The following is a 12,917-nucleotide window of genomic DNA, read 5'->3' as shown; positions in this document are numbered from 1 at the left end:
AAGTTTAGTAACCTCACTCCATTATAGCTCCACCCAGGTTAAACTTGAAAGATCTAAAAAGCCAGAGAACATGGAAACAACTGTGTGTAGGAGCACCGGGCCCTCAAAAAAGTTCCCAGTTCTTTCTTTTATATGAATGGACATATTTAACTAATATGATGATGATTCAGCATTATTACCGTTATCAAACTGTAATTTTTCAGTTACACAAGATTTTGTGAATTATGCTATGCCTTACCATGGAAGAAACTGTCATGGCATGTCCTGCATTATCTCTATATTACTCATTGTAGAGTGTTTTCAACCAGAAGAAACCAACAGACTATTATAATTAAAGACAGTAAGACACACATTACTCTCAACACGGGATATATTTTATTTTGTAAAATGCCTTGTTTCTAATAGGTAACACAGTCAATAGGCCCGCCCTTACTGTTGGCTGATTGGGTTGACGAAAACGTTTCTGTTCTCTCATTGGCTTTCTGTTACACAACACAGTTCCGCAAGTCTAGTCTGTTTGTGTTTTGACGTTATTGTAGAAAGCCCCTCAAACCACAATACAAGTTCACAACCAAGGAGCCTGTCGGCGTTCAACACCTCGGTTCGTAAATACTGCCACTCTGCAATTACATCTTGCTGAAAAATGACAAATGCAGCTCCTTTTTCGAGGCTTCAACTGTGTCGCTTTATCACTACAGGGAGTTATATCAGCTAATGCTAGCTAGCTACGGTAGCTGCTGAGCCCTTCTCTACCAATATAACTTTAGCATTAGCCAATAGCTGTATAATGTTTACTTGACAGTTGTCATAAGTACTGCTAGTGTGGGTCCGCTGATTTTTAGTGGTGCAAGCTAGCTGAACAAATGTTAAGGGTGCCCAACCGAGGCTAAGATAATCAAGCTTTTCAGTGTGGTTTGCGGGAGAAGCTCATCTCTTATCAGCCCATGGAAACGCTGTTAACTGCATGTAGCCCACAGTCTCCCCTGTTGTTTACATCCTAAGCGACATGAGCGTTTAGCCAGAGTGATAGTAGCCCATACATACACCGACAATGGACTTGTTTGAAACACGTTAACTCAACTAAAACAGATGCGAATTCAATGTTGCCCCACCAAGTACATCAACACCTTCTTTCATTAGTCAGCAGAAATGGTTAGTTTTGACAGGTCAGTTTTAGATGAAAGTAATGTAGGGGTATGTAAATGTGTGGGATAATTGGTTGAGGATTTGCAGTTTCTTTGAACCATATGTTTTAACTGCATCATATCTGTTTTGTTAGATGAATGATAATCGGTCATATTAGCCACTGCGTCCTGATGGCACATGCCTTCATATCCTTGACATTAAGTTTTGATGTGGTTAATTTTTCCATTATGAGCATCTATCCTTTATCCACTTGTCTGGGTTGAGTTCATAGTGGCAGCAGACTTTCTCCCCCAACCACATCCTCTAACTCCTCCTGGAGCATCTTTGATGCTCACGGGACAGGGATGCAGAATTCCATCAGCATGTTCAGCATCTGCTAAGGTGGGTCTGCTAGTTGTTTCACCTGCCTGGAATACCAACACAGAGATGTCAGTGGGAGACATCATAGTCAGAAGTTGGAACATCTCAGTTGTCTTCTTTTACTGATAAGAGGCAACAGTTTTACTTTCTCCTCCTGACCTCGACCTTAAGGGTGGTCTCAGACACGCTGTAGGAAGCTTATTTAAGTCGCTTTTTGTCCACATTTACACTTTTTGGGTTGCTACAAAAAGTTAGGTTAAGCCTGGAAAATACATACACTGACTAGTAAATTGAAAGTTTGACTTTCAGGCATAGTTCTCTAATCACAACAGTCCAGTGGCATGTCTGTAAGACTTCAGTTGTTGCACCAATAGAACTGTTGTTTCTCACAGTCTCCACCTAAAAAAAAGAGAAATGTTTTGAATGAAGTTTGGTGTTACTTGTTCTGGTTGATGACTGTTTTTATCTGCAGGTGTCTAGTAGATGTAGTGTTTGGCTGTCTGGTTAACAAGGACAGTGGGATCTTTGTGGACTGGAGATCATAATTTACACTAAGTTGCCTCTTTGTCAGGTCAAAATAGCTAAAACCAATACAGTCTGATACATAAGCAATGCAATAAATCCTACCTTCAGAAAGGTTAAGATGTTCAGTTTGCTGTTTTTGATAGCTGTTCAAAAACAGCAGATTCTACTTCATAGTCATTTTGGAACCTGTAGTTTGTGTTGCTGAATTGTACTGTTAAACAGATACGTGTTTCTACTGTTTAGTCAAGGCTCATTGATATATTGAGGTGGACACAATATTACAAACACCTCAGGAAAGAGCACAGTTGTTGTGCTAGACTGCATTAGGTTTAACGAGGTGTCCCTAATAAACTGACAACTTAGTTCATTTTAAATGTAGATAATGGTCACTGTGTTTATTCAAAGCCTTCATTTGTCTGCGCTGTATATGATGTACGTTGATTCTTTCCATTTGAGTTGATTTAAAAGTACAGTGGTTGAGTATGGGGACAACTTAACCTACTTCTTTCATATCAAATTAGTAAAAAGAGTATTACGAATAGCTGATTCAACTGAGGATGCTGTTATTGATCATATGCTTCAACATTCTGTTACACCCTATGTTTACAGGTAACTTATTGTATTAGAAAGTGATCCACAAATTGTGTTACTACCCTATTTTGAATGCTATATTGATGAAGAATATTAAACTGTAAAGGTGCTTTGTGTACTTTTTCTGATTTCCTCAAGTATAATGCGAGACCCAATTTAAACCTGGTATTAACATGTGTATCTGGATATCCTATCCGGAGTAGGATGCATGAGATGTGTAAATGCATACCAATTTTTGCATGCTACAGAAAAACCAAACACTTTTTCATCAGCGCAAGTTAGTATAACGGCAAATTAATCATAAGTTATGTTTTTGTGCTGTCATCATATTAAAAATGTCTCTTTTTACCTTTTCAGGGTAAAAAACGGGAGACAAAATGGCATCGGACTCTCCACGCAGACCAAGTCGCTGTGCTGGAGGGGTTTTGGTGCGGGCGCAAGCTGCTACGTGAGGACAGAAACTATTATTTTATTAGAAAAATAATTCACTGTTACTCCATTATATGTTTCCCCACATACATTTTATCCTGTTTCTTAAACTAATGTAGGTGCCTTTCATTTCTTCGTGTAGACTATTAATATGCAGTATAATTCTCAATTCATTTTGACATCCCTACCTACCTATCCCTACCTGGAAAAATTGACAGTTTGGTGTGGTGTTTGAGTGATGACATGAGCTTTTTGCTGTCACAGGGAGCAGTCTTACATGGAAAGTGTGGTGACCTTCCTGCAGGATGTGGTCCCTCAGGTATTTTATTCTGCCATTTATTCACTTATACTAAGCTATAACTAGCTATCCCGGTTTCCCACTAGCATACTGATTTTAATTAGTTCAGCATGTCTTGAGTATGAGGTGAGATAGAGCAGACAAGACAGCTACAGAAAGAGTTTAACTGGCGTTGGAACTCCAAAGTTGCTGTTTGCTAGACATCTTACAGTGCACAAATTGATCATTTTCTGTCAGTATAAAACTGTTAAATATTTTGTTGATCAGTATATAATATACACTGTATGCAATTAGTATGTAATATGGAATTGGGGCACAGCAGTAGTCCTGAGGATTAAAAGTTATGTTTGGATGTAGTTAATGCATTTGTGAGCCATAGTGATGCATTTAGATACATCTTGACACTATTGAAGAGTTTTCCAACCTGAATGACCATATACAGTAGGCTGTTTGTCCCAACCCTCTGATACAACCTATATGAGCATCTCGTGAAGTAGAGCCCCTACAGCAGCAGGTGTACCGGAACTTTGTCATGATGGTTATAATAATAAACAAGCAGTAAAGCTTATGGAACATGGTTTGGTTAGGTTTAGGCACAAAATCTACATGGTTGGGTTTAGGAGAAGATAGTGGTTTGGGTGAAAACGAGAATTTCCTGAAGGTTAGATGACCTTTGTCATTATGGTTACAATAATAAGCCTGTGGTTAAGGTTTTAGAACGGTCATGGTTAAAAGATATAATGATGAACAATTGTTTTTTCAAGAGAAATGAAAAAGGTTCCTGTGAAAAAGTTTTATAGAACCATCCACCCACCCCAAACTCCTCCTGACTAGGGATTTTCTCCCGGTGGCCAGTCCGAGTGTGACACATGGTGCGTTGTCAATGTCTTTGTGTGAGAGAGAGAGAGCGGGGCAAGGACAGAGCGGCTGAGTTAATCAATGGCTGCTCACAACTCTACAATGAAGCAACAACACAAAACATTACGTTACAGATCTTTCATTATGAGAAGTGTAAAAATATTTTTCGGTTCATTATGAAACTGTGGCGGAACAAATTAGACTGGCGGGCCGCCACAGTTTAAGTAATTAATGAGAAAATCCTGCATGTCATATCGGTTTGCCTAGTGTGGCTAACGTTAGCAGTGCTAGCACCAGCAGCCATCTTTCCTTGCAGGTTAAGGCCCCATGCCTGTGCTGAATGTGGTTACGCATTGCTCTAGTCGAGTGGAGTGGAGTATGCAATGAAGAACAAAGGCTTCATGAAAGTTTGGAATTCACTCAAAAATTTATGGTGAAATAATAGGCAGCATTTTAAAGTAAACACAAATTATAATAAAGGTACTACACATTCAAAAAGACAGTGTGTACAGTGTAAAAAACAGCAAAATGTGGCACAAATGGAGAGATTTGAGTATTTCACCAAACTACTTTAACTAATAGTTGAATGAACTGTAGGAGCTTTGATTAGAAAAACATTGTGGGGGTCTTGCATACCTGAGCTTCCAGCCAAAACAATATATTCACTTTGTCTGTCAACATTTAGTCAACCAACTACTCTTCCAGTAATCTTTTTTTACTTTGAGGGTTTATTCTGCGACAAATTTCCTTTACTGGTGAACTTAATCTTTCAAGTAGATTTTGCAATTTTGTTTAATTCATGTGGATGTTGCGTATTGTTGTGTATATTTTGTCCATTCCCTTTTTTGTGTCTAAACTACAGGCATATACTGGGGCTCCACCCACTGATGAAAAAGAGAAAATAATTTGGGTTCGATTTGAAAAAGCTGACATCAACGGTAAGTCTTTCACTTCACTGTCAGACAACTCGAGTTTTGGTTTATTCGAGCATTGAACAGAAGTTAATACTATATGTTGATAAGCCTCACTTCTTTGAATACAGTTAGAGGTTCTAAATTGGGCCCTTCAGTTAAAAAACGATTGGTTTATAACTCTGTGAGATGACAAGATTGTTAACATTCTCATGTCTTGACAAAAAATATAAAGCTAATAGACAGATGGGGTAAAAATTAAAAGGAAAACCTGAAAAATGAGTGGAGAAACAGGATGACAATACCCCATCCACAGGGTATAAGGGGTCACTGAATGGTTTGATGAGTATTGAAACGATGTGAATCATATGCTATGGCCTTTGCAGTCACCAGATCTCAACCCACTTGAACACCCATTGGAGATTTTGGAGCAGTGTGTAAGACAGCGTTCTCCACCACCATCATCAAAACACCAAATGAGGGAATATCTTTAGGAAGAATGGTGTTCCATCCCTCCAGTAGAGTTCCAGAGACTTGTAGAATCAATTCCAAGGTGCACTGAAGCTGTTCTGGTGGTGCATGGTGGACCAACACTTTACTAAGATATTTTATGTTGGTTTTTCCCTTAATTTGTCACTTGTCTGTATACTTTATAAGAGAAAATAATGTAAAGTTACATATTGTTAAATCAAAGTTTGACCACAACAATAAAAGGGCATCCCATCCCAAATATTTGGGCTACTTTGTTAAGATAATTTCTCAGTCTGGATTCTGGTGTTTCGTAAGGTCACTGATTAAAAATCTACTTGATTCTCAGGAAATGATCCCCTGTATGTTAAAGTTGTATGCTGCCATGCTTTTGAATAAATGTATTATGCTTTTAAATATGGTTGTGTTCAAGTTAGGTATTTATCACATTTTATTCTGTTAGATTGCAGTTGTGTTACTATATGCACTACACAAAAAGTTAACGTAATGGTACTGGATTGTTATTGTCAAAAGTGAAATGAAATTAGGATCTGGAGCAGTGACACAATGACTTCAATTTAAAATGAATGGAAGAAGATATTTCTGATTGAAGTAAAACAAAAATCTGATTGCAGTTAGTTGAGTGAATGTTTGTCATATTGTTGGATTATTCAACAAATCCTCTTAATAAACTTTATTATATCTCATTCTCTTTGCCCAGACACTGCTCGCAACCCAGAGGTAATGGAGATGCACAGTGGTACTCCTGACCCTCCCCTCTGCCTCATGATTGGCTACACTGATGGGATGCAGATCTGGGGCGTATCTGTAAGTCACCGTCACATCACAGTGACAGATTCCAACAGATACTGTACATGTGCTGAAATATTTAGACCAAAATGTGAGTGATTACTTTGTGTGTGTGTATTTTTTTTTATACTTGTATGGACAGACCCTAAAGGGCTGATGGACTTCAACAATAAAAAAATCAATAATAAAAATAACTTAAACCTTATTTTTCAATAAATTGACCCACAAGTCCCAAAGTAAAGTCTGTTGACTTCCAGTTATGGAGACCAACTGGTCTACCAGCACCAGTGTGGCTGAAGAAAAATAATTAGGAAACAACAAAGAAAAAACACAGCCAATAGATCTGTGTATTGTGCAGCTACACTTTAGTAATTGGGAATTTATAGCAGAAACATACCAACTCTGCTGAGCGACAACATAAAAGAAAAAAATCACACATTAAGTATTCTGGTTCGGGAAAAGGTTTACATTTTATAATATTCAACATATTGATGTTGATTTATGTCTCACATGAAAATATGTTGATTTACCAAATTTTAGTATTTATTTTAATATTAAATATCTACTCCGTTAACTGTTATTAATTGTTCACAGAACAAATAATGAATGAATATGCTGATAACAGAGGAGTTCTTTGAGAGTCACTCAATTAAAATACATAGTTTAAGCCATAAGAGGCATTGCAAAGACTGGAAAAAAAAAAAAAAATCAGAATATTAGAATATAGTAATCTAGGTTGGCCACATTAAATGAGCATTTTATCATCTGTTTTGGTTATTAGGGAGCATTAATACATGAATATTGTAGGTGCTCAAGTATAAACATAACAGAAGACTTGCATTTTTCATAACTATATTCCAACCTTAATTTAATGAGGTAAATCCAACTTAACCTGATTGGGTATGTCATTACACATGCGTAAAAAGTGTCTGATCACAAAATTAGATACCAGAAATAATAATATATATATGAACGTTGCACATCTAAATACAATGGTAATTCAAAGCAATGATATATGTTCAAATTGAGTCCTCAAACTGATGCTGATATTTTAATCATATCATATGTACTTTGATGGATGTCTCGACTTCTTGTAGTTTAGTGTTTTTCATTGTCTAAATTCAACACATTTTGTTGTCCACTAGGTGGCAGTGTTGACCAGTTTGTGAGATTAAAAGTAGCACTTACCCTCTACCCAAGGCTGTAGCACAGGTCCCAAGATCTCTGAATAAAGGTGGAGGACATAATAAGAAAGTGCACAAATAAACATGACGAGTGTGAGTTGTGTTTTGGTTGATGTTGTCAGTGGGCAGTGACCCACGGTTATGCGTTCATTGCCAACAGAAGTACAGCCAATACAAATGTGTGTGGAATTGAGCAGAATGGAAATGACAAAAGCTACATAAAAGTTCAAATAGATATCTGACACTCATATGTATCAGAGTGCTCTTTTAATTGTATTCTTTAAGTTTCTATGTTTAGCACAGGAGGGATTTAGCAGTTGTGCAGTAGTTGTTTAGCTTCATGGTTGAATCTTTTTAGAATTACCAAGTAGTTACCTTTGATAAGTGTCTGCAGAGGTGCCTTACTGAAAGTCTCATATAGGGCCACTTATAGTATTAGCATTAAATCTGAGTGCATCAACTAAGCAAAAATTTACAAACATATTCACTAACTACACACCTTGGTCCACCTAGCTAAAAGTAATGCAGTCTAATACAACAGTCCTGCAGTAAATCCTCCTTCATGAAGGTTGTAATGTTAATGTTTTATTGAAACTGGTCTAGAGAGTTATATATAGCATTTATGTGTGTAAACACTATTCAGCAAATACTGTATGTTATCATTCCAGTGTCAGCCCAATCCTGATGTAATGTGAAATTTGGCCACAAGATGGAGACCTTTTGATAAACTGCAACATAATGATAAGGGTGATTTGGGTTAACATGACCTCTGTTATTTACAGATCAGAGGTGTACCACAGAGACTGAATCAGATATTAAATAAACAAATTCAAACAAACGTTAAGAAGCCATACAAACTATAATTACTGCATGACATAATTGTTCTTTTGGGTAATTATTTTTTTATTTCAAGTTGCATGTTAAAATGCACTTTTCTATTCAACGTGTTTTCATGACTGGGCTGATGTTAAACCTCAAAACCCTTACCAAGTAGCATTGGCAAGATCTCTCTTTTAGAAAATTTACTTCTTTAAAGTCAGTCTTGGAAAATCATTAGAAGATTTCGTCTGCTCTGTGACTTAACAAATTACCCACAACCCTGCGAAGGCTTCGCTCATCGAGTATTACCTTTCATGCAGTGGCTGTCACTGAAACATGCAAACTTCACATACATCCTGGGAGATCTAAACACACCAAAGTCCTTAATCAGTCTCTTTATAAACATCCACAAGCTGCGGGTAAAAGGACACACTCTCACTTTACCCGTGAACACACACATTGGCCACTGTGATGTGGCAACTCCTTTGCTGCTACAAGAGTCTCTGTTGCAGTTATTATGGTAAGCAGAGGAAAAGAGCTGTTATAGCCATACTACACACACCCAGTAAAATATAAGCTTGGTGAGGCTGCTTTGCCTTTCAGTGTCATTTGAACTCAACACAAATTCTGATCACTCTGGCCTGTTATCACATGCTGTCCTTCCTTATTGTTGTCTTTCAGTTTTTAAAGTTTACGGGATGTATCTGGGCTGTGTTTTTTTGCAGGGTTTTAAGTAAGCACTGAAGGTGCCTTGGTTTCTGGCTCTGGAGTGGCTGTGAAGTGTTTGTGACAGTTGCTAAGCCAACACCCTCTGTAATGGCCCAGCAGAGTATGAATATACACGTGTACACACACGCTTTCACACACTCATGAGATGGGGACTTCTGATTAGTTATATGGATGCTGACTGAGGTGTTTAGGCAATGAAGATCACTGTCGCCTCACACTGGAGAGGTGTCATCCACCACAGCCTGATAAGAGGCAGACTGTCATGGACTAATTGTCTGTCTGCATATGTGTTGAGATGAAATCACCCGCTGAGAAGACAGGTGTCTGCAGCAAATGTCAGTGTTAATGCTTGTGCTGGGTACCTGGAGCTGTATTACAACAATGTTGTAAGTCCATTATCCTGATCTAGGCCTGAGAGAGCGTAATATATGGCATAAAATAAAATAGAAAATTTCTGAAACACATACACTGAAGCTGTTCAAATTTGCAGTGGCTGTAATTTGTAAAAGGGAGAACCAATGCTTCATTTATTTTCAGTATGCATTGTGATTTTTATTCTGAACATACAAAAAAAACCCCTTTCTGCTGCAATTGGTTGCCATTAGAGGTATTATGGAGTCTTTATATGTTTACATGTAGAAAAAAAATGATAAAATCTTTACTAGGCTTTATCTTACGTTAAGCTGAGAAAAGTGTAGCTCTGTTTGTCCCTGTAGTACTATATCTTTAAGTATGACTAGCTGACACAAAAACCTAATATTTAAATATTAGATACTCGTATCATAATAAAATAGTTTGCTAATAAACTCGGTGAAGCTGCAAAGGACATATTTCAGTGTGACCTCAAGTGATTTTCGTTCAACCAATCAAATTCTAAAATTCAACACTAAACACAAAACAAAAGTTGCGGCAAATAAGTTATTTTGAATTTTTTGGAAAATGGTAAGGGTACCATAATGACATTTAAAAACATTTTTGGTTGTGAATTCTATGATCTGGAGTGTAGTAATGGGAACTAGTACGACCCTTTAGTGTCAGTACCCAGTCCTTCCTACCTAACCTCTTCTATTCCATACTGCTTATCTTGTCTCTAAATTTAACCTGTGGTAGTGTCAACTGTGGTCAACACTGTGAAAATCTCAGGATCTCTGTAGGATTAACAGGTGTAATTCTTTTAGAAACAGTTGCTTGATGGAAATGATGAAAGTGTTTCATATCTGCAACAAACTAGACCTGAAAATGATTATTAATGTATGGATCAAGTCAATGTAAAATGGTAATGATAATTTGTAGTCCAGTCCAGACCAACAAACCTTTGTGAAAGAACAGCTAAAAACATAATTACTTATGCAGCATGGTTTAGTTAGATTCGTTAATAGCCAAAATTACTGCGGGATTTGAACATGTACTGACATTGTACTACATTCGATTTCTAAATGCTGCAATTCTAACTCTTGTTATTTTGATTTGTTTTTAAAGTTGTCCCGTCGGCTAACTATTTAATAAGTAGTATCATACTGTAGACATGATGCACTCTACACAGCCCATTTCTCCTTCAGGGTGTCATCTGTATGTATATTTGTATCATTAGCATGTGTACTATCTGTAAGTAAATGACTGAGTGAGTTCATTTCTGGAAGCCTCACATAAAAAAAACAGTTAATACCTGGTTGCTTTGTAGATCAACATCATAGTGCTGCATCAGTCCAACCTTATGTACTCTTAGAGTTTTAATGCTGCATGTTATGAAAGCCCATGAACTAGCACCTGTTACTGTATGATCCCTAAAGCACCTGCTCCCTCCAAACCTCCAATATGTCCTGCACTGTGTTAGCGAGTGTACTCACTTGTGAATATGGCCCAGATATCGGTTCACAGCTTATGGCATTACATTTGAGAGATTAAAACAGAAGAGCAGACACTGTGATTCCCCAAAAGCATTCAAACCACAAATGAAATGAATGTAATGAATAACTGTATGCATGGAAAACAACTTTGAAAAAGCAATTTGGCATATTGCATACGCCAGGCCACTAATGTAATGGTGGGAATTTTGTGGATGGCAGTAGATGTCACACAGAGCCATGTAAGATCAGGATGAGCAGCGGGGTAATGCACAATAACCCGCATTAACCTCCGGCCCTCCCCTCGTCTCATTTTAATCCAGCAAATTCCATTATTCCCCCTCGCAGGTCCATTTGCCTGTATAGGAATCCTACTCTGCTGCCAACCTCCTTTTATTCCTGCTATCAGTGCTCGTATAACCTGCTCGTGTCTCCAGTGTTAATCTACCACTGCTGGGCCTCAAGCACTTTGAATAAAAACAGCTCCAAATCCACCACTTTGAAAAGGCTACTAATTGCACAAAAGAGCGATCATCCCCTCAGATGGGTTTAAAGACTTAAAACAAACAGATTAAATCACTAGTAAAGTGATAATGCAGGTTTCAGTGTAATGTAACGCATAAAAGAATAACAAAAGTGGGGCATTCTGCGCTTAGAACAACGTGCAATTATACACGCCAGACACTGCCAAGAGCCACACAGGCCATTGACCTAATATAGTGGCATCACATATGAACACATGAAGCCTAAACTGAGTCAGGCAGACACACACACATCTATCAAAGTGCTTTACACTGTGGTTTTAATTCTGCTGTAATAGAAGACCAGAAATGCAGCAAACTGTAAAATCATCTCTTATTGGGCAACCTTTAGTGTTTGTCCATAAGTATAAGTATAAGTTTTAGTAGTAGAAAAAACACAACAGCTACACATTTTTCATTTCTCTTCCCATTTTTACGTTTAGTGCTGTATTTTTCTCCCATTAATAATTGGCTATATGTTATATGTTGGTAGGGCTGGATGTCGAAAATTCCCCCGCCCCCACCCACACACGGACATGCACACACAAACACATAAATAATACAATTTCATGAGAAACTTGTTTAACATTCAGTTAGGCCTGTCTTTTTTATCCTTTTATGATCATGCAGTCAAAAGTCGAAAGTAGTCTTGGTAGAGGATCTGCTCGAAACACTGGCCGGAGTGTTTCGCATGCTTACAGTCAGACTGGGACAGAGACATCATGGGCTCCTACCCACTTGGCATTAATCCGTATCCCCAACCCTTCCTGGTTGGCTCTATCACAATAAGTGTAGGAAGCTTGTTTCCACTGTGATGCCGCTGGGGCTTTTATTCTGTTCTCAGTAGATTTTACTTTGTGGTTTGGCTGGAACTTCAACCACCAGACCGCCCTTATTCCCCATCCTCCTCCTTTGCCTACCCTTGCCTTGCTCTATGATGAGTCGATTCCTCACAGTTGGAATAGATTATTTTTCTTACAGTGTGAATGAATAATTATTTGCTCTTGTGCTTTGTTAGTCTGCAGAAATCTCCCTAGACTTATATCCTTTTATGGTTATTTCACACATTATTCTCCCCATCTACAGTGCAAACTGGTCCCAAGGTAACTGTTAATTAAGACCAAATAAAGGTTGTGTTTCCAAACACACACTCTGCATCAGACAACAAATGACAGGAAATAAAGTCCTTAAGGGTAACCTGTGGATTTTTTGACCTCGAGTAGCGCTATGGAGCAGTTTATTTATGAGTGAGTCCCTGCTTTGTTTGTCTTATGTATGCATGTGCAAATGGGCGACGCAATACACATTACTACCAATTGTTTCATACTATTCCAGTGACCTGGAAGTGTCTATAATGTGCCAAGATTTGCAGCTTTGCACCGACAAAGGCAGTGAGGACTGCTAGCTGGTAAACATGAAAAATT

At 38.0% G+C, this 12,917-nt stretch overlaps 1 protein-coding gene across 4 annotated transcripts in view; it reads left to right on the top strand.

The window, feature by feature from the left end:
* Positions 1-494: 494 nt before the first annotated feature.
* Positions 495-12,917, top strand: part of bcas3 (BCAS3 microtubule associated cell migration factor) — a 391,310-nt gene continuing 378,887 nt past the window's right edge. For all 4 annotated transcript variants that reach the window (XM_040130737.1, XM_040130738.1, XM_040130736.1 and 1 more), the window contains exons 1-5: positions 495-601; positions 2,980-3,070; positions 3,316-3,370; positions 5,070-5,145; positions 6,308-6,414. In XM_040130737.1, the coding sequence (XP_039986671.1) occupies positions 3,000-3,070; positions 3,316-3,370; positions 5,070-5,145; positions 6,308-6,414 (309 nt within the window). In that variant the 5' untranslated portion in view covers positions 495-601; positions 2,980-2,999. The remainder of the gene's footprint in view (positions 602-2,979; positions 3,071-3,315; positions 3,371-5,069; positions 5,146-6,307; positions 6,415-12,917) is intronic.

This window comes from Xiphias gladius, chromosome 7 (genome assembly GCF_016859285.1).
Source record: "Xiphias gladius isolate SHS-SW01 ecotype Sanya breed wild chromosome 7, ASM1685928v1, whole genome shotgun sequence".
Lineage (NCBI taxonomy): Eukaryota > Metazoa > Chordata > Actinopteri > Istiophoriformes > Xiphiidae > Xiphias > Xiphias gladius.
Note: the sequence above shows the minus strand (reverse complement) of the source record. Positions and strands in the feature narration are given on the sequence as shown.